The 19946-nt window shown below is 44.5% G+C and overlaps 1 protein-coding gene across 4 annotated transcripts in view; it reads left to right on the forward strand.

Moving 5' to 3' along the window:
• Nucleotides 1-18647, forward strand: part of roraa (RAR-related orphan receptor A, paralog a) — a 160715-nt gene extending 142068 nt beyond the window's left edge. For all 4 annotated transcript variants that reach the window (XM_047034161.1, XM_047034163.1, XM_047034164.1 and 1 more), the window contains 9 exons: nt 5461-5546; nt 6998-7139; nt 8183-8578; nt 9162-9283; nt 9403-9535; nt 10357-10464; nt 11480-11590; nt 11802-11914; nt 12381-18647. In XM_047034161.1, coding sequence (XP_046890117.1) covers nt 5461-5546; nt 6998-7139; nt 8183-8578; nt 9162-9283; nt 9403-9535; nt 10357-10464; nt 11480-11590; nt 11802-11914; nt 12381-12545 — 1376 coding nt within the window. In that variant the 3' untranslated portion in view covers nt 12546-18647. The remainder of the gene's footprint in view (nt 1-5460; nt 5547-6997; nt 7140-8182; nt 8579-9161; nt 9284-9402; nt 9536-10356; nt 10465-11479; nt 11591-11801; nt 11915-12380) is intronic.
• The last annotated feature ends 1299 nt before the right edge of the window (nt 18648-19946 follow it).

Genomic DNA, 19946 nt, shown 5'->3' on the forward strand with positions numbered 1-19946 from the left:
GGTGCTCGTCTGTTCGGTAAACCCGGGCTTTTGTTGTTTCCCCCAGAGTGCAAGCACACAGACTCCCAGTCAGGAAGCTCGTCAATCTTTGCCACAACAACACATAAATTAGTGCCCAAATTACTGCTCCTCTGGCGGAAAGAGAGACATGGAGAGAGATGTCTTGCATAGAGGCTTGGGAATACTCTTCCCCTCTTTGCACCCCCGCATCGACGGTGTCAGAATGCATTTCAATAAGACAGTCAAGTAAATACAGGGGGAGAGAAATGCTGCTGTGTTGTACAGGCATCACCAGTTGGGTGGTGTTGAAATATTAATGGCCTCACACACAAAAAACACAGAGAAGCATGCATGAGTTCATCCAAAAAGCAGCCTGGGGCTATTGTCCAAACCTGGACTTTAGCAATGTCACTACGCTGCTATGTGGGAATGATAGGAAAAGTTTAAGGCACTTCCACTGAAACTGGAATATCTGTTCACATATAGCTGGCTTCCAGTTCTAGGGAATCATAGCTTAGGCTGGCGGTGGTTGACATTCTGGAATTAGCAGGAGGTGGCAAAGCATAGAGACATAAAAACATTTACAATTATGTCTCCTCTCCCCTAATCCTGGTGGTCAAAACATTGTGATGACTTCAGCTGGTTTCTGTGTTAGACTGAGGAAAGTTAAAATGATGATACAGAGTTTTTTATGTGCAGGTGAATATGTAAGCCGGGTGTTGTTTCTCTTGTGCTACTGTATTTAAAAGTAAATGCCACATGGGCTACAGTAGCTCATGGTAATAAGCCAAAAGACTCCAATCCCTAAACAAATAACACATTTATGCTATTCTGTCTGTGCTCGGTAGCGATGCTGTCCTATGCCTCTGACATTCAAATAACCTTTCTTCTGCTGTGCAATTGGGAATAAAAAAAGCTCCCATTCTGTTCTGTTACTCTACAACATGACAGTGGAGCCTGGCAGATGAAACAAGACAGGGTTGTGATTCCAGCTCTTGTTAGGCTGTCGCTTTCCCTAAGACTTGGTCTGACTATTGTGGGTATCTGTTCAAAAAAGGCTCCTTCTGTTTCCAAACGACAGCTGATCTCCACTGCCAATGGGGGAAATCAATCTAGCAGTTAAAATGGTTGCAAATCATGGTTGCAGAACATTGCTCACTCTGCACTTGCAAGCTTGTCCACTGACCCAGGCAGAGTTATGGTGTCAGTGTGAATGTTCACCTTGAAATAAATCTTCTAAACAGATTCTCATATTGTAGTCATGTGGTCTTTTTCCACATTTGCTTTGTTGTTGTGTTGTGAAATGTTTAGTGGAGAATTTGATTAAACTGTTATTTGTCCCTGTGTGTTGGACTGCAGAGCCATTGTTAATCTGACCATAATGCTGTGCTGTACACAGACCCAGCACTGCTGTCCAATCTCTTACATAATCTCCAACATGAGCCCACTGGCTTGCGTCATTTGGTCACTAACAGCTGTCAACACACACTAACACCCCCTTACCCACCCACTGCCACATACACACACAACACAGACACACGCAAAACACGCAAAACCACACTCATATTATTCCCCTCATTCACTGCCTCACAGTTATACACCAATTACAAAGGGCGAGTTTGGCTTTGAACTTCCCTCCCAGTATTACCAGCCTATGGGGCTGTAGGTCATTAAAAATACTTTAATAGCTGACCGACACCAACTCGGCAATGGGTTAAGCTCTCAGATTTAGAATTATGGCAGCAACATGGTTCTGTAATGTAAGGGATCATCCTAATCCTGCATTATGTCACCAGACATAGAGGTTCAGCAAGGTCTGTAGTGTTTTTCCATATTCACACAAGCCTGCTCTGAATGCATACATGTTCTCTTCAATTGATATCGGTGATATCTTTGTGCTTCAAAATATTTTTAAGCACAGGGCCTTTGTTTGGAAGGCTTTGTGTGTCTGACTTTCCTGGTCCCATCCTGGGTTTGTGTCTATCTGGGGTTGTGTTAGTAAGCAGGGGTGAGAACACAATATAGGACTGGGGGCCACAGGGTCCAGAGTACCCGCACCCTCCTTTTGGATATAAGCTCTGAGTGACAAGTCATCCTCTCCAACTGGTGAATAAGTGTCCTTGAACCACAGCTCCATTTACACACACAGACAGACAGACAGACAGACAGGCAGGCAGGCAGGCAGGCAGGCAGGCAGGCAGGCAGGCAGGCAGGCAGGCAGGCAAGCAGGCAGGCAGGCAGGCAGGCAGGCAGGCAGGCAGGCAGGCAGGCAGGCAGGCAGGCAGGCAGGCAGGCAGGCATACAGCTAATATCTCCCTATCATCAAGAGCAGGAGCTGACCCTCTTGAACACCAAGGCCAGTTTCCGTGTTCCCATTGTCAGAGCTGCCCACACACCACGGGGCTGGATCTAAGTCATTAGCATCTGTTCGGCTCCAACATGGTGAGGGGTTTTCGCGGCGGTGTGAATGCGCAGTGATTCACACATCGTCAGTGCATCTCAGCCCCCTCCCCCCAGCCACCCCTTACTCTTTGATGTGGCCTGTGTGCTGACGGAGGCGCCTTCCAGCCCTGGCCGTGCAGAGAGGAGGCTGCGGGGAGAGGCTTAAGCACGGCTGCCTGTCTCACTCTGCCCGGCTTTGATGTCGTAAACCAAGCGGGCTGGGCTAGCTGGCAGGGTGGGCCGAGGGGCCGAGGGACCCAGGGCCCCGGTGCATGGGATCAGGACATCAGTAAGCTGGTCCAACACAGAGGAGGAAGCAGCTGCCTGCTTCAGCATGGAGAAGCAGTTAACACCACAGCCCATTGTGTCAATAGATATTGACTCCCAGATCTAGAGTGCTTAGGAGCAGGCCCTTCTGTTTGACGACATCCCCCAGTGTGGATTCTCTTTAAACCCCTGTTGTCACTCGGGAGCACCAGGGTGATTCATTGTGCTGGGCCATAGCATAGTCACACACAAATATTAACTCAAACTGATTGCAAATGACTTCATGGCTTATTTAATCTTCATGCTGTCTGCCTCCATACTGTGTATTTACTTTACCCTCTCTCTCAGAAGGTAGCTTATTACACTATTATTAAATTGTGTTTTTCACAATAGGGTGTAAGCGTCTCGCTGTTTGCGTGTGGTGTGCAGTTTTGTATCTGTGTGTGCATTAATGGCCTTCCTATGGTAGGGCTTTAGAAGGCATCTTCACGCTCCTTCCTAGCCTGGCCCAGCTTGGCCCTGCCCGGCTTGGCCTCCTGCAGAGTCGGCCCTCCTGCCTTCACCTGATGTGGCAGAGCCTCTGTCAGGCCTGAGCGAGCCTTCAGTCAGCCTTGGCTCCTCAGGAGAGATGAAGGCATCTCACAGCCATGCTGGGGAGGGGGGGGGGGGGGTATGGGGGGGGGCAGGCTGGCTGGCAGCAGCCTAAGCCTGGAGCTTAGAGCTTGAAGCTTGTGAGGCTGAGTGTCTCTTACAGCCCTGCACTGCCACCCGATGGATAGGGCACATCACTGCAGAACTGTGTCCCCTCCACCACAGCCAGGCGTAATTACAGCACGCTTCGGTTGTTGTGAGTGCATGTCAGAACAAATCATGTAAGTAATGAGGCTGAAAACGCTAAAGGAGTCGAAACACACTGCAGCGCTAATGCTCATGCAGGTAGTCCACAAAAACAAACAATGGAGTGCACTGCCCGCAATGCCAGTGTTCACAGCGAGATAACCAAAATAACACACCCGTTGACAGAAGGGAGGTAGCTCCCATGGATTCATTATAGAGTAACCCTTTCGACTTAGGTTGTCAACATCTGGCTCTGCTTGGGCCTTTCCTAATGTAAGCAGACGAGGAACGTTGCCCCTCCATTTTAAAGCGGGCTACGCAGACGGCTTCGTTCGAAGTGTTCCTCACAGGAGATCTGACTGCTCTCCACTGGGTGCCCTCGCAGCCTTTGTCTGCCTCCGATGTAGGCAAATTCACTGATTACAGGAGAAGTCTTGTTGAGTCCGGCAGTGCTAGCGGTGCAGCTAACAGCCTTCTAAGTGGAGCTTGGTGTGTCGCTGGGGACCAGGGGTAGTGGATCAGGGACCCTCCACTGGCCAGGCCTTAGAGTCAGGGACATTATCACACAACACATGCGCCTGTTGATTAAATGGCATAAGTGTGCCGGATTGAGCCTTAGCAAAGGTCCATTTGATGTGATCAAATCAGTTTGGAGGGATTGGGCATGGAGGTATCCTCGGATTTCCTCCAGTTGAGTGCCAACTCCAGACAGAAGTTGAATGGTTCTATAGTGGGAGGCTGGTGTGATCATTTGACACAGGTGTTCAGTTTGCATGCACGCCTTGCTGGTTTCTTACATGGTTCATAGTTGTTAGTAAAGGGGAAAATAATTTTGTTCTTCAGGTCTAAGGTAGAATAGATGTGTATCATCTGATCTGTGATTTGATTGGTTGTCTGCCACTTTATAGGGAGTCAGCCAGTATATTGTAATAAACATCCCGCAGTGATCTTTCTTCAATCAGACCAGATAAGAGGGCTTGTCTGGTTGTGCTGTGGCAATGCTAGGATTCAGACGATTAGGAGGAGGTCAGGGAGATATAAATCTCTGTAGGGAGAGAAAGACCGAGAGGAAAGCGCGAAAGAGAGAGAGAATGTGTGTGTACGCGTGTGTATCTGTGCATTGTCGCGTTTGTCTTTGTAAGAGAGAGTTGTCGCTGCAGTGATAAAGCAGGGAGCCGAGTGGCTGGCTGGGAGTTCTGTGTCTCAGACGCCTGCATGCCTGTGTGTTCTGCCGACGACTGCCCTGTGGTCTGCTCCTGTACTCCAGGCCAAGGATGGATGAGGCCTGTCCTCTGTGCCTTTGTCCTCTCTGGCAGCCTGCTGAATCACAAGCCTGTCAGCGGCCTCACACTACAGTCTATACGGCACGTTATTGCTCTCAACAGAACCCCCCACTCTCTAAACCACTTTGGGACTCCTAGCCGCTTTCTGCTCAGTACAGTGAGAATGTTATCATTCTTTGTGGCCATTTGTGCATTTACTGCTAAGGTTTTGAGGGGTTTGAAGCATAGGGAAGAGGAACGTTTCCACTGGGGTATAAGTACAGTCATGTGGTTGAGTGAGATTCTTTGTCATGCTGTGGGGCTAGAATTACTACTGGGGAAAGTTAGGAGGTTTGCGGAGAGCTGTGGCTTTTCCTTATGTAAGTTGTGCTTACGATGTAAATTGACACCATGTTTACATTGGCTTGTTGGTGGCTCCATGAAGACTTAAAATGGCCTCCTTCACGCACGGCTCTGTGGATAGTCTGTTAATGCTGTATGGAAGTGAAGGTTTCAAAGTCACAGGATAAGATGCGTTTGAAGCGAATGCTCTTTCATGTACCTACATGCATCCATGGTGAAGGAGTTGTACTGTGACTTGTGCAAGGTGGGGAAAAAGTGTTGATTTGTCTTTTTCTTTTCCCTTCTCCAGCTCAAATCGAAATAATTCCTTGCAAGATCTGTGGAGACAAATCATCAGGCATCCATTATGGCGTGATAACTTGTGAAGGCTGTAAGGTAAGCTTGAAAACCTGCCTTTGAAATTGTTGGCCAACTTTGGGGAAGATTTGGAGAGTAACAGCAAAGTGTAAACACATGGAAAGCCTCATCATTAAAGTGGTCAAGCCACACAGAGGATGTCCCAGAACAGCACAATTAGCAGGACAAAATGACTCGGCATCCTTGTACTTCCTGTCCCTCCCAGGGACAGACTCGCTCACTGCTTTCAGTTGTGCTGCGTCCCAATCTTGAAATAAAACCATCAAAAGAGGAAGTGCTTTGAATTATAGCAGATTGTTGGCTCTTTGCTACAGTATGTCGCTCTCAGTGAAGCCAGCTTTTGTACTGTTTCAAAAACACCAACCATTCAGTGAGAGGGGAAATGTTGCACTGGCAGTGTATTCTTGTTCCCCTGCTTGTCACCAAGCAAATCATTAGCATTCCTCAGACAGACTGCACCTTTGCAGTGTGTGTGTGTGTGTGTGTGTGTGTCTGTGTGTGTGTGTGTGTGTGTGTGTGTGTGTGTGTGTGTGTGTGGGTGTGTGTGTGTGTGTGTGTGTGTGTGTGTGTGTGTGTGTGTGTGTGTGTGTGTGCGTGCGTGTGTGTGAAAGAGAGACTCTAAGACAGACGGGAAAATTTCAGCAACTCCTCTGAACGCACACCCCACCCTCCACCCACCCACACAAAGACGGTGGGAGAAACAAAACGCTGAAGAGTAAACTACTGAAATGTATCTTTAATGATTGCTAATTACTTCAGGCAGAGAGGCTTTTGTGCGAGTTTGGACCATAAATCACAGCGTTATTAAAGAGTGCTACTTGTCACCGGCAGTTATAGCCGACTTCCGTAATGTCTGCCATTATAAAGGAACTTGGCAGCTGTCAGCTGTTTTCTTGTAATTAAACAGCCAATGAGCAGCTAATTAAGACATATGTGTATGGAGCAGTGGAGTGGGGCATGTTAATGATGTGCTGGAATCAATTCATTAAGTCAGAGGATGAGGAATCCGATCGGTGTGTGTGTGCCATCCCTCAGAGCCGCACGCGCTGAAACCGCGTGTTAATCAACACTAATAACCCCCGCTGAAGAAAAATACTGTCTTCTCTCCCCGTTAGACTAAAACACACCATCCCTCTGCAATGCACACAGTTCATATCCATTACCTTCTTAATTAATTGTACAATAACAATTCACCAGCACTCATAAACCAATAATATAAAGTAATGCAGTACAAACTAATGGTATGGCTGTGTACTCCTTATGGAGAAACACAATCCTCTTTAGTGTGCGTAACCACAGCATATCATTCTTGATAAGTACCCGATAAAAGGCAACACCATAGAGAACAATGCGAGAATTCACATAGCGTTATAGAAGCCCCAAAGATCACCCCCATAGCTCTGTGTGAGGAGCATTGCATGCCCAGGGTGGCTGGTGTTCTGAGCCCGTGTGTGTGTGTCTCTTCGAAGGGATTCTTCAGGAGGAGTCAGCAGAGCAACGCCGCATACTCCTGCCCCCGTCAGAAGAACTGCCTGATCGACCGAACCAGCCGCAACCGCTGCCAGCACTGCCGGCTGCAGAAGTGTCTGGCTGTGGGCATGTCCCGGGACGGTACGTACAGTAGCACATGTACATTAAAGGACTGGAGGGAACATTTTGAAAATGAGCCTGCGGGGTAATCTGATCAGTACATGTATGGACAACTTACTCTGAACTGGCTTGTGCACATTGGTGCATGGGAGCACCAGGTGAGGGTATGTCCTCTGGGTGTGCTGAGACAGAAAGTAGTTTTGATGAACTAGGGGTCATTAGGAGATGGCATTAGTGCTGGTGCAGGTGAGGCGCCGTAATGGGAGCACACAGGTATGTACTGCAGGCAACCTGCAGAGCCCACAACTAGGATATGATAGGATAGGGTAGGGTAGGGTAGGCCTGGCTGGGCCATGCTTGGCTAGGTTGTTGGCTGTGGATCAGAGCTGAACAGTCCAGGCCCTAGACAAAATCCTTTAATCAGGCCAGGTCTTTAGAGTCTATCCACTGATCTCCTACACACAAAAACACACACAGACACACAAAGACACATGAATGCACACATACATGTACACATGCATGGGATCACATTGACACATGTGCATAGAATAACATGAACACATGTTCCCACATGCACACACACACACACAATCAAGACCAGCCAAGGTGACTTATGCCTTCACTCAGTACACTATAGGCCATCTGCCCATGCTCCCCTCCGCTCCGCTCATTTCCACTCTGTTGGCCCTCTGACTCTTTGCTAGACCCCAGTGTCCGAGGGCCGTACCTCTAACGACCAGCTCAGTTTAGTCTGGAGACAGTGTAATAGGAGCCAGGGATTCAGCTCGTCTCATGTCTGAGTAGCCTGTAAGCTGTAAAAGTCACTGCAGCTCAGCTTGCCTTCCCTAAAGAAAAGTCCTAGTTAAGATGTTCATGTTGAACGTTTTGTAATGATGAGACAGTGTGCCGCTAATACCCTGTGAAACACCTAAATCTCCAGTCAGGCTGCTGCTCTGCCACAGGGATACAGGTACCAGGGGGTCTGACGTGCATATGTGTGTGTTTCCCCCACCCACCCAACCCTCCCATCCCTCCTCTCCCCCTGCCCCCGCCCTCCTCCACAGCGGTGAAGTTCGGGCGCATGTCCAAGAAGCAGCGCGACAGCCTATATGCCGAGGTCCAGAAGCACCGGCTGCAGCAGCAGCAGCGCGACCACCAGCAGCAGCCGGGCGAGGCCGAGCCCCTCACCCCCACATACGGCCTCTCCACCAACGGCCTCACCGAGCTCCACGACGACCTCAGCGGCTACATGGACAGCCACACCCCCGACGGCAGCAAGCCAGACTCTGCAGTCAGCAGCTTCTACTTGGACATCCAGCCCTCCCCCGACCAGTCCGGCCTGGACATCAATGGCATCAAGCCTGAGCCCATCTGCGACTTTGCCCCCGGCTCTGGCTTCTTCCCCTACTGCTCCTTCACCAACGGGGAGACTTCTCCCACCGTTTCCATGGCTGAGCTAGGTAAGGGTGATGGTGGGGAATGGGGTGTAGGTGGGACGGGGGAATTTGAGGGGGCTCACTCAACCATGGGGGCAAAACGACACAAAGGTTGCTTAAAATAGCATGAGGATGGAGACTCAGCGCTCATTAAAAGAGATTTTTTTTGTAATTAGTTTCCATTAATTAGGGCCAATCATGAAGCAGCAGGGCATGCGCCTGGGGAAATCATTTTTTTTTCCGGTTCCCCAGTGCCGTGGAACTCCTTTTAACAGATGTGTCTTCAAACCGTTTACGTTTTCTTACGTCCATATTTCTCTCTGAGCAGATGGGACCTTTGTTTCAATGAGTATTGTTGCGTGGACCACCACCTCACTCCTCATATGTATTTGTGTCATTGTAACATTGTGTTTGGGTGAACCTCCAGCTTTGAGCTTCCTGGAGGCCGTTAACAAAAATATCAACATGGCATTTTCCAATTGAGAATGTGTACCCTCCTATGACATATTTCTATCAAGACTCTCTTCAACTTTAGTCCAGCGCTGTGTGAGTTGCGTTCAGGTTTTTGACGGTGACGCGTCTTCTTGGGCGCATGGTTATGTTGCAGAGCACCTGGCCCAGAACATCTCCAAGTCCCACATGGAGACGTGTCAGTACCTGAGGGAGGAGCTACAGCAGATGACCTGGCAGGCCTTCCTGCAGGAAGAGATGGAGAGCTACCAGAATAAGGTACACCTCAGCAGAGCTGGGCCACCTGCTGCAGTATTTGACCAACACAACAGTACAATCACCTGAACCATTTATATCCTATTAATCTCTGTTTCTCTCTCTCCCTTCCTTCTCCTTAGCCTCGGGAGGTGATGTGGCAACTGTGTGCCATAAAAATAACAGAGGCCATCCAGTACGTGGTAGAGTTCGCCAAGCGCATCGACGGCTTCATGGAGCTGTGTCAGAACGATCAGATAGTGCTGCTGAAAGCAGGTATGACAGGACAGCCCGTCAGCATGGCCCTCTCCTCCCCCCCCCCGGGTTTGTCACAAGGGTGTAGCTGACCTGACTGCACAAAGCCTCGGTCTCAGACAGTCAAGCTAGGTGGAAGACACCCCCTCCCTAGCCTGTTTCCTCTCTCTGTTCCTCAGTTCAGTGAACACACACTCAGACACTCTTAAACATGCATAAACACATGCGCATGCAAACATACACATGTAGAGCTAGTGGTGGCTGGATACACAGTGGTTGGACACTAGCTGCCTCCTCTCACTCTGTGCCCTGCCCTTCAACAAATCACTCTGTAGGCATACACACTAACAAATACATACACGTCCACACAGTAAACAATCCAACAGGTCTAGCCCCTCTGGATGGCCTGTACATGTGAAAGCAGACTTGAGTCTTTCACACTTCTAAAACTGATAATGAAATACTGACTGAGATCCCATGTCTAATGTGACATTTTAAAACAGCTGCACTTAATAAGTTTAAGCTGCATTAATGGCTTCTATCAAGACATCTTTATCCTCTACTCCCACTGCACAGAGCAGTGTAGCTACTGAACTAAGTACTCTATTTTACCGTTCTCTTCATCGTGGTGAATGTAGACCAGACTGCGATGTCGTGATATGTGATATTTTCCATGGTTCTTCTGACCTTTTCTGCCAGATGGATGCGTCCGAATGAGGAATAACCCAATAAGCCATGTACTGTAGTGTGTGTTTGGCCATGCTGATGCATGACTTGCAGCACTAACTATTTGTTAAAGAGAAGATGCCAGATTTAGCATGGTACTCCTGTTTCCTCTGCAGGCTCTTTGGAAGTTGTGTTTGTGAGAATGTGCCGTGCCTTCGACTCGCAGAATAACACAGTCTATTTTGATGGAAAGTATGCTGGTCCCGATGTGTTCAAGTCATTAGGTGAGTCTTCCAAGTGTGTGTGTGTGTGTGTGTTCTTGTGCGCCTTTATTATTGTGTGCGCATGCAAGTGTATTTAGTAAGTGTTTGTGTGTGTGTGATTGCAGTACTCCTATCTCTCGCTGCCAGTGTATGGTCTAGCAGAGAAGGGATGTGTTTTCCACACACTCCAGTGCTTTGAGCCAGGAAGGTCACACTAAGATCTCATCCCCAGCTCACCTGGCTCTGCCCTCTCCCCTGTGTTCTATATGGTACAGCCAAATTACTACTGAAGCACTAGTGCTGCATATGGCTCCTGTTAGTGTGAAATAAATAAAGACAGACTGTAGGCCATTTGGGAGCGTTCTATCAAAACCATCACAGGAACTCAAAAGTAAAATATCTGGAGTCTAAACAAGTAGTTTTTGCATTTTAAATGCCATAACATTACTAAGACTGTTGACTGCATAGTATCCTCTGCGTACAAATGCTCTTGATAAATAAAAAAAATCCCAGTGTTTGAACGCTTGAATCTGATTCTCTTGTGTGTTTGTGTGCGTGTGCGCATCAAATGCGATTTTTTCATGCGTGTATGGTCCATGAATGTCTATGTATGTCTTCCTTGGGCATGACTTGTCTTCTTGTGAGTGTGTGAGGCCACGAGAAACAATACAGTCTCTTTCAGTGTCGTGTGTGGGGTCTCTCTAACAACCCTCCCTGTGTCCTCTGAGCTGGAGCTGGTGGGGGGCTGCCCTGGCATCATCCTGTCCCTCTCAATCCCCAATAATTGATTTAACTAAAAGACTCATTAGTGACCTCATTCTGGGTTGCGTAACGCCACCCAACTCCCAAAAGTCCCCCGCCTGGAAGGGGAAAGTCAGTAAAAGCCTTGCCTGTTCTGCTTGCCACATATCCTGGGTGCTGTCAGCATGTCTCTCCTCTGCCTGTGTGCCTCTCTCCCAATAAAGATCAAAGATGAGACTCTGTCTTTTGGTCTGTCTCAACCCCTGTCTTCACTCTGTGTCCTTTGCTGTGACAGGTTGTGACGACTTGATCAGCTCCGTCTTCGAGTTCGGGAAAAACTTGTGTGCTATGCACCTGTCTGAGGATGAGATCGCCCTGTTCTCCGCTTTCGTGTTGATGTCTGCAGGTAGGTGTCACTGACAGTGCAGACACAAGGGGTTGAAGTGGTTGGAGGGGTTGGAGCAGGCAGATGTGCTACTGTTCCTGCAGGGGGCGTTTGTGTCCCTGTGTGCTCTTAGGAGGACCTAGCATTGATTTCTCACAATCTTGACCTAGTTCACCTTGAGTGGTCTGTAAGAAGGCTGCAGAGATGAATGTTGTGTGTCTCTACCTCCCAGACCGCTCCTGGCTTCAGGAGAAAGTAAAGGTGGAGAAACTCCAGCAAAAGATCCAGCTGGCTCTCCAACATGTCCTTCAGAAGAATCACAGAGAAGACGGCATACTCACAAAGGTACACACTCTCACACTGTCTCTCGCATACACACACATACACGCACACACACACACACAGACACACGCACACAAACTCTTACACACATAGAGAGTTTGATCCTGCAGAAAGAGATGGTCCAGTGGGCCTGGTCTCAACTGAAGCATTAAAAACGAACCCAAACTCTTTGAATACAATGTGCAACCGACAACAGGAAGAACACTAGATTAAATCAAGCTATAGATGCTGTAGATATCACGGTTCGTATCCTACAACCAAGCATCTATTTCCAGCCGAAATGTATTGTGTACTAGCTCCATCAGACGGCGTGTCAAGGTTTCCTCATGGTAGGCAGGCTGTATCAATATTTACATGTGCGTTTGCCCCTTTGTGAGATCAACAGTAGGGAGATGTCTTCTCTGCCATAGCTCCATGTCCTTGCCTTCCTGGAAGTCTAAATAACAGCTTGTCTCCTCTCTTCACACAGTTGATATGCAAAGTGTCAACACTGCGAGCGCTGTGCAGCAGGCATACAGAGAAGCTGACGGCTTTCAAAGCAATATACCCAGACATTGTGCGCGCCCACTTCCCCCCCTTATACAAGGAGCTTTTCGGATCGGACTTTGAGCAGTCCATGCCTGTTGACGGGTAACAGCCTTGCCAGGTGCTAGTGTGCCCACCATGGAGGAATGTGGAGCATTCATCTGAGACACTTTACCAGTGCCCTGCACAAACCAGGACCGACAGCACACTGCACAACTCTCTGTCTTTTATTTTTGTTTCATCCCAGAGGGGAGGGCTTTGGGGGTGGGGAATGGGGTGGTTTGGAAAGAAGGGGGCTACAGTATGTTTGTTTTTTGGGTGGTTGAATTCACTTGTGGGGGTGAGAACAGGCGGCTATAAGACTTAGGGGACATGAAAAGGAGACAGAGACTCATACTCTCTCTGAACTGAACTTGACCTTCACACTCACACACCATACTGGCATAGTCCCATGGCTATTCGCACTGATCGGTGATCCTTTCACTATGCACATGCCTGAGATTGTCAACTATCTGTGGCTCCACCTCTCTCCTTTAGAGTTCCAATAGCACATGAGTTATTCTATTGAAAAACGAAATACATCAAATACATCATACTTTGTTTTTTACATTAAATATAGCTGTGTCAGCTATATGACCACAACCCCAAAACAACAGATATACAGGTATGCTTTTTTTCATTGATCATCAGCCTCGTAGTTTGTCCCGCAGTATAAATGAATGCCAGGTAAATGTGCACGTATAGGTCAAGTTCAGCCCTTCTCTAGTGTTTTGTTGTATATCTTTTCGATGCAGTGCGTGGATTAAAAACTTGCAAAACCTTTGAGAGAAGCTCCGTCGGCATGGTGATGCAATCGGCACCTCTCTATGGACAATCGAAAAGAAAAAAAAGTAGAATTCTGGTAATTCTAGTAAAAAAATGCAATGATTTTAGCTGTCCAAGAATCCATCCACCATGGTTGCATAGTAAAATCGTGTAAGACCATCTGCTATTAATCCTTCTCTGGACGGGGGCTCTGGAGGAACGAGGGCACCACTACTTTGGAAAGGGTCCATTCCACCTGTTTTATAATGTACTACAGGGTATACGGTCATAAGTACTTATTATACAGAAAAAAAAGTAATGTTTATAGAATCTATTTTAAATAACATGTATGATATTAGCAGTTAGACTATTCTTAATTGTTGAATTGATAAGGCACTTTTATTGCACCTTTCTTTAATTTAAGACTTGTATATTACCTAGTGATATGTTGCATGTGCACAAGAAGTACAAGTTGAACCACAGTCTCAGAGGCTAATCCTGAGGGTCCCAGATAAACAGTTCTGGGTCTAGGATGGGCAAAGGCACCACGGGGGTTCTGCTTAGAAAGCTGGTATGGCTGGATAACACTGAGATAACACACAGATTTGATCACGCCTTCACCACACCCTACACACAGACGTACATATTGTGGTAGAAGAGTGATGAAACGTTTGGATTACTTTCTCATGTCTGTTTGCCAACATTGGATTGAATGGCTCAGAAGCTGTTCTCAACCCAATGGTTCTCTCTAGTGGAAGATACAGATATAGCAGGCTAAAAGAGCTGGGAGCCGACGCATCACAATGTATAAACGTCAGACACTCTGACCATGTAATACGCCTCTTGAGCCCATCATGTTGGAGTGCATACTGCACATGAAGGAGGGACTGTAAAGGCCTCCTTATGAAGGCCTCCGGCCAGCCATGCCATTTCATATGGGACAGAAGGAAGGAGATGGGTAATTATTCAAAGCCTTGTCTGGTAGTAAAGCTTCTATTTTTGTAACATGTACAGTGAGTAAACTCATGAAAGAGAGGGGGAGAGAACAAGATGTCAGGTAGCACTTACTATATTTCCGCAATAATTACTGTAGAGTAGCTGTTCTGTGTATGATTAGGAGAGAAACATGACAATGGTGGAACAAGTGCTATTTTCAGAATGCTTTGTTGTTGTGGTTCTGTTTCGTTCTGTGCATTTTGTTTGTGGGTGTGGTGGTGAAGAACTACACTAACCCTGGATGTGCCATACAGTAGCTGTAGCCCCAGTTTTGCAATTGACCTGCCCGTGTTGTTCAATGGATTGGTCTGACATCTCAGTGGTTACTTAAAATCCGCCCCAATAATCCGAAAGTCCCTTCAGAAACCCGTCAAAGCATGAATATAGTTTAGATGCCACCCTCAGCGTAGCACTTTTGTTTTTGTTGTTGTTTTTGCACATGATCATTCCTTTGCCGTGCAATTTGTTCAAGACCTACAGTCTTGTGCTGTCACCCCTCAGGGAAGAGTTTCTTTACACATTATGTTTGAGATGATATATTATGTTTAATTTTTGTTTCTTATTAAGGTTAGAGGATGTTTTGTTCTGGGATGTTTGACAATAAGCAGGAAAGAGCAGCATGTCATATGCATTAGCACTACTGTAGAGTATCATAGTACTGCAGAGCTGGTAAACAATAGTTGGTAAACAACACAAATAATCCTCAGATTCAAACTCAAAACAAACAATACAGTAATTGCATAATCTCTGACCTCGGTTTTCCCATCAGCCATTTGAATTACCATTTTATTTGACTTTCTGTATTTCTAATACAATCATGAGGAATCTCTCCGTACTCAAATGTTGTCATCAGGGTCAACTAATGACAATGCCTGTCGTCGTTAGAGAACCAAATAAACTAATATAGGCAATATGCATTTTGTGTTTAGGTTGTATTGGATTTCCTTTACCGAGTAATTATTTCAGTATTGTGTCAAAGCTCTGGATATTTGACCACTAGCAACCCAGTTGGCTCAACAACAGAACAACAGTCTCAAACTAACAATGACTGACAATCCAGCGAGGTGGGCTAATGACCCTGCAGTGAGAGCAGAGCAGAGGCAGACATGGATGCTCAGGGAGCCCTCAGGTAGACAACAGAAGCAGCTCTCTGTTGTCCGGACAGCTGCGTAGCATGTGCTTGAACATCTCCTTAATTCATCGGCGCTTCATAATCTCTGACAGTTTCCAATTTATTATAGGCAGCTGAATTTGAGCGTAGTTCACCGAACATGTTGCTCCCATTTGGATGATGATGATGAGATGTCTCTCAGATTAAGATTGACCAGGTTTGCAATTTATGTTCACTCTGCTGTTGTCGGCTCTCTTTTCAAACTCTTCAGTGCTCTTATTTTGAATAGTTTATTCCATTCTTTTCCCTAATTTGATAGCAAGGTCATAGTGCTCAAGGTCTGACAAAAACCAACACCTAGCCCCTGACTAAGATAGACACCTTCACAATTTGTAGGATACAGTAGCTACTTCAGTGGAGATACTTTTTCTGGACATCTGTGTGTATCTGAAGGTCTTATTATTGTAGCATGAAGCCCATAAGTGTAGCTATCACTTTCCCAGTTTGACTCCTGCTAGGTGTGGATTGTGATAAAGGATCATGGAGAGAAAGATCCCAAACTTGACTTTCATGTTTAACATGATATAACATGGTAGAGTGTTGGTAGTCCTTATTTTCATTTCGGACATGTTTGGCAAAAGAGTTTGCAACTGAAGCTGTGTACATACAGTAACCTGTAATTACTCTATATCTTCTCTGTTGTCCCTGTGTAAAAAGCAATACTTGTAGAGTGTGTGTATGTGTGTGTCCTTACAGTGTGTAAAAGACAACCCCCAGACAAGGCTTTAATAAAGGAGGAACAGGGTTATATGAATACGGAGGCAGTAGCTTTAGAACATGTTTTTCTAGTCTGAGCTTGGTCCAGCCACAATACAATAAGTTTAAGGTTTATCAGCTTGACATAATGTCACTAACAATCCACAGTCTCTAAAGCTCTCTAGAGCTAGTGACTAACCATTCACATATTTGGTGCATAAATACAGGTAATGAAAACAGCTTGATCAGTGTTCCATGCCACCATCTCAACATGACTACCTGACAACAGTTATTACCTATTGACTTTAGATTGTAATGGTAGGTGTTATGTCATGCTTAAAAGTATACCATGTTCTCTTCCCAAATGTATCAATCAATTTTGTTGCATTATAGCTATCATTTTCCAAAGCACAGCTGATAAAGTTTTAAGACTAAATGCATTTAAGAAGAATACATAAAAAAAATATTTTAAAAAAAATTCTAGCCATAATCGAATGTTGAGCAATAATAAATGTGGTGTATTTTTTTTCATTTTGTGCATAAGCTCCAGACATCTGCATGTAAATGCACCTTTTATTCATCATGTTTAGTTGGTTATATTTGGTGATTTATTTTCCTTGTCTGTATATTTGACTAGTTCTGTTCCCAGGTGGAGAACTAAGTAATTAATTTGGCCTGTATACTATACATCTTAATTTCTCTCTCCCTCATTCTCTGCTGTTTATTCACAATATTTAATGTTATTATTGATCACATGTATAAAGATAACTTTGTAACTTCTGTCTGCATAGGTAAGAAGAAAATACTGCTACTAAGGCCTACCCAGTGCAAATATTATCTGTTTATCAAATACACCATGTTGTACAATATCTGTTACTAGTATGCTTCTCTCCTTGAGGATTAGTTTGTTAGAGGTAAGGTGTGCCGCCATTTATTTTGTGTTATCCTGATGTGTGGTGCTAGGTAAGTTATTTTGAGGACAAAGTCTTGATTCCTAGACCAGGCCACCCTAGGAGTCCATTCATTTCATTGAGTATTGGTGCATTATTGATATTAGGACTAAATAAATGATAATGATTATGATAGTGGTAAAATGACCTGGCCAGTACCTGCATCAGTGTGCTTGTCTTGGGATAAGGCTTTTATTTCCTTCTCACAAAAAACTGTATCCGCTAATTAACAAATTATATAAGGTTGCTTTTCTGATTTCCGCAGAAAAAAAGAAATGTTAAGGCTGAAACAGTAGGATTTTGGTTTTCTAATTGTAAAAACCACTTGCTGAAGCAGTAGCAAATGCAAACATTAGTGTTTACAGCTGCATAGCACTTCAATCTGACTGGTAAGTACAATGTTGATGTCATTAGACATAGCCTCATTACAACCTTTTCATTTCACATTTAGAAAGCTCTGAAACAGGGTTCCTTGAAACCAGTGTCATTGATCCTGTGCACCCTAGTTAAGTGGTGGTAATATAAAAAATGTACATGAAAATAGCTTGCCATGTGAGAAAGCAAGTATTTTCTTGACCTTTTCTTTTAACTCTGTAGCAATTATAAACCAGAATATGATTACAATAATACACAATGTACCAGACTGAGTGCCTCTCAGTATAACAAGATGTGCAAATGGTTTTCATTGTGTTTTTGTGTTTTACAAACATGTAATAATCTCTGTCTCCACAGTTTTCATATTATTTGTTCGTACTTACCTGTAATTTCCATGTGTAATTGAGGCACCATGTAAGCTATGTCTGTTACAATTCCCTTTTTATGAGTAATTGGAAAGGTAATCAAATATTGACAAATGCATTTTTGTTGATTTCATTTGATGATTACCTGCACAATCATGTTTTGGATCACCCAAAATAATGGACAATCCATAATAACATTTGTTCTTTGTTTTGTGTTTGGCAACTTTAGATTTTTTATTGACAACATAAAATGGACTAATGCATTGTATTTTAACTATCTGTGTGTGTAAAGATCCATAAAGCACAACTGAATTCCTTGTTCTATGTTTAGTGTGAGCTCATTGGTTTAAATGCTTAGTATAAAGGGTGGAGTGTGTGGGATATTGTTCCATGCAAAAGCAGTTCAAACTATGGTAAAGACAAGACTGGTGTGTGGTTGTCACAAATTTCTTAAGTCACATGTTTGCTACTGATGTTAAAATTGGGACAGATGATCATGTACCTTTTTTATTCAGCTCTTTTGAACTCTCTTTAGCAGGTAGTCTATTCACAAATGTAGTTTTACTCCTTCTTGTCTGATTCTTAAATATGGAAATAAGTATTTTGATTCATTTTGTAAATACAGCTGTAAAGAAAAATAAGAAATGTAATGTTGTCTTTTAAATACTTTTCATTCTAATATGAATGTTGTTATATTGTACTTAGAAACTGTACCTTTAATATGACCTTTATTAAAAGTGCATTGGACACATCGATTTTAGATGTGCTTTATGTGCTGTTATCCCATAATAAAATGTACCGCTTGTAATGGGCTCCTGTCTTCTGTCTATCTCAATAAATCAATATGAATCCAATAAGATCTGCCTACATTTTTCATCAGTACTACGATATTTATTCTATTCTTCTATACCAGAAGAAAATGTATCTGCATTATACTATTACATTACTGTCTTGTGATTAGTGATAGTATGCTTTCATTTGACTTTCATAATATTAGGATTATAAAAACAATGCAATATGCTCAAACGTTTTTGCAATCTCTTTAAATTACACATAGCCTACTGTCTACTAAACTAGAGAACACAGACATAGGCCTACTGATACAGTTAGATTCGAACTTACAAACCGTTATTCTGTGCCATAATCATTTGCTTTTTTCCTTATTCACATTTTGCCAATAAACTAATAATTGAATATAAGAACACGTTAATAATAATTGAAATATATTTCAATCTAGCCTAATGAAAATGTCTGTAATAGGGTGGACATGGACAGATGAATGCTTGTATTAAGAAAATGTAACAACCTCCCAGCTAACAAGGGACGTCCTGGGGACGTTCGGTGACGTTCCTATTTGGTCCCCTATAGGTCATACCGTGACGTTATCCTTAGGACGTCCCTAGGACGTCCTTGGGACGTTATTAAAGTTCCTAAAAGGTCATAATTTAGACATTTATTTTTTAACTTTCAGGAGACGTCCCAGGAACGTCCCTGGTTGGTTATGATACGACGTTATGTTAAAAAAAATTCGGGGACATTCGGGACGTTCCAGGAACGTCCTAGGAACGTCCCTGGTTGGTTATGATACGACGTTATGTTTAAAAAAATCGGGGACATTCGGGACGTTCCAGGAACGTCCTAGGAACGTCCCTGGTTGGTTATGATGTGACATCATGTTTAAAACTTTTGGGGGGTTCCAGAAGGTCATTCGTTGGTCATAAAGTAACCATCTAAATTCCGAACTGATATTTTCGTTTGTGTGTCATTCTGTGATGTGAAATTGCTCGAGCTATAGCCTACTGTCACTCTGGAAACTGTACAGTATTAAATCAATTGTTTATGTATATGGTACCAATAACTTGCATTTGAGCGAAGTAATACATTATAGTCAAATAATTTGGGGATGTACTGAAACAAAACGTCTAAGCTGGATCCAGCCTATCAAAGCACCAGCTGTCTCTGGAAATGTTCTTTGCAGACGTCACCGCTCGTGACGTGAACCCTGTTGTTGAGTGAAGTCGAAGTCGTTGAGAGACAGCAAAACTTTTTGATCTCGCATCCTTCATTTATAGCTATAATACCGTTCGATAATCAATTTGTGTAGATATATCTTCAACTTAAGTTTTAGTGTTGATAGTTTAGTTCTTTGTTTT

The sequence above is a fragment of the Hypomesus transpacificus genome, chromosome 14 (assembly GCF_021917145.1).
Source record: "Hypomesus transpacificus isolate Combined female chromosome 14, fHypTra1, whole genome shotgun sequence".
NCBI lineage: Eukaryota > Metazoa > Chordata > Actinopteri > Osmeriformes > Osmeridae > Hypomesus > Hypomesus transpacificus.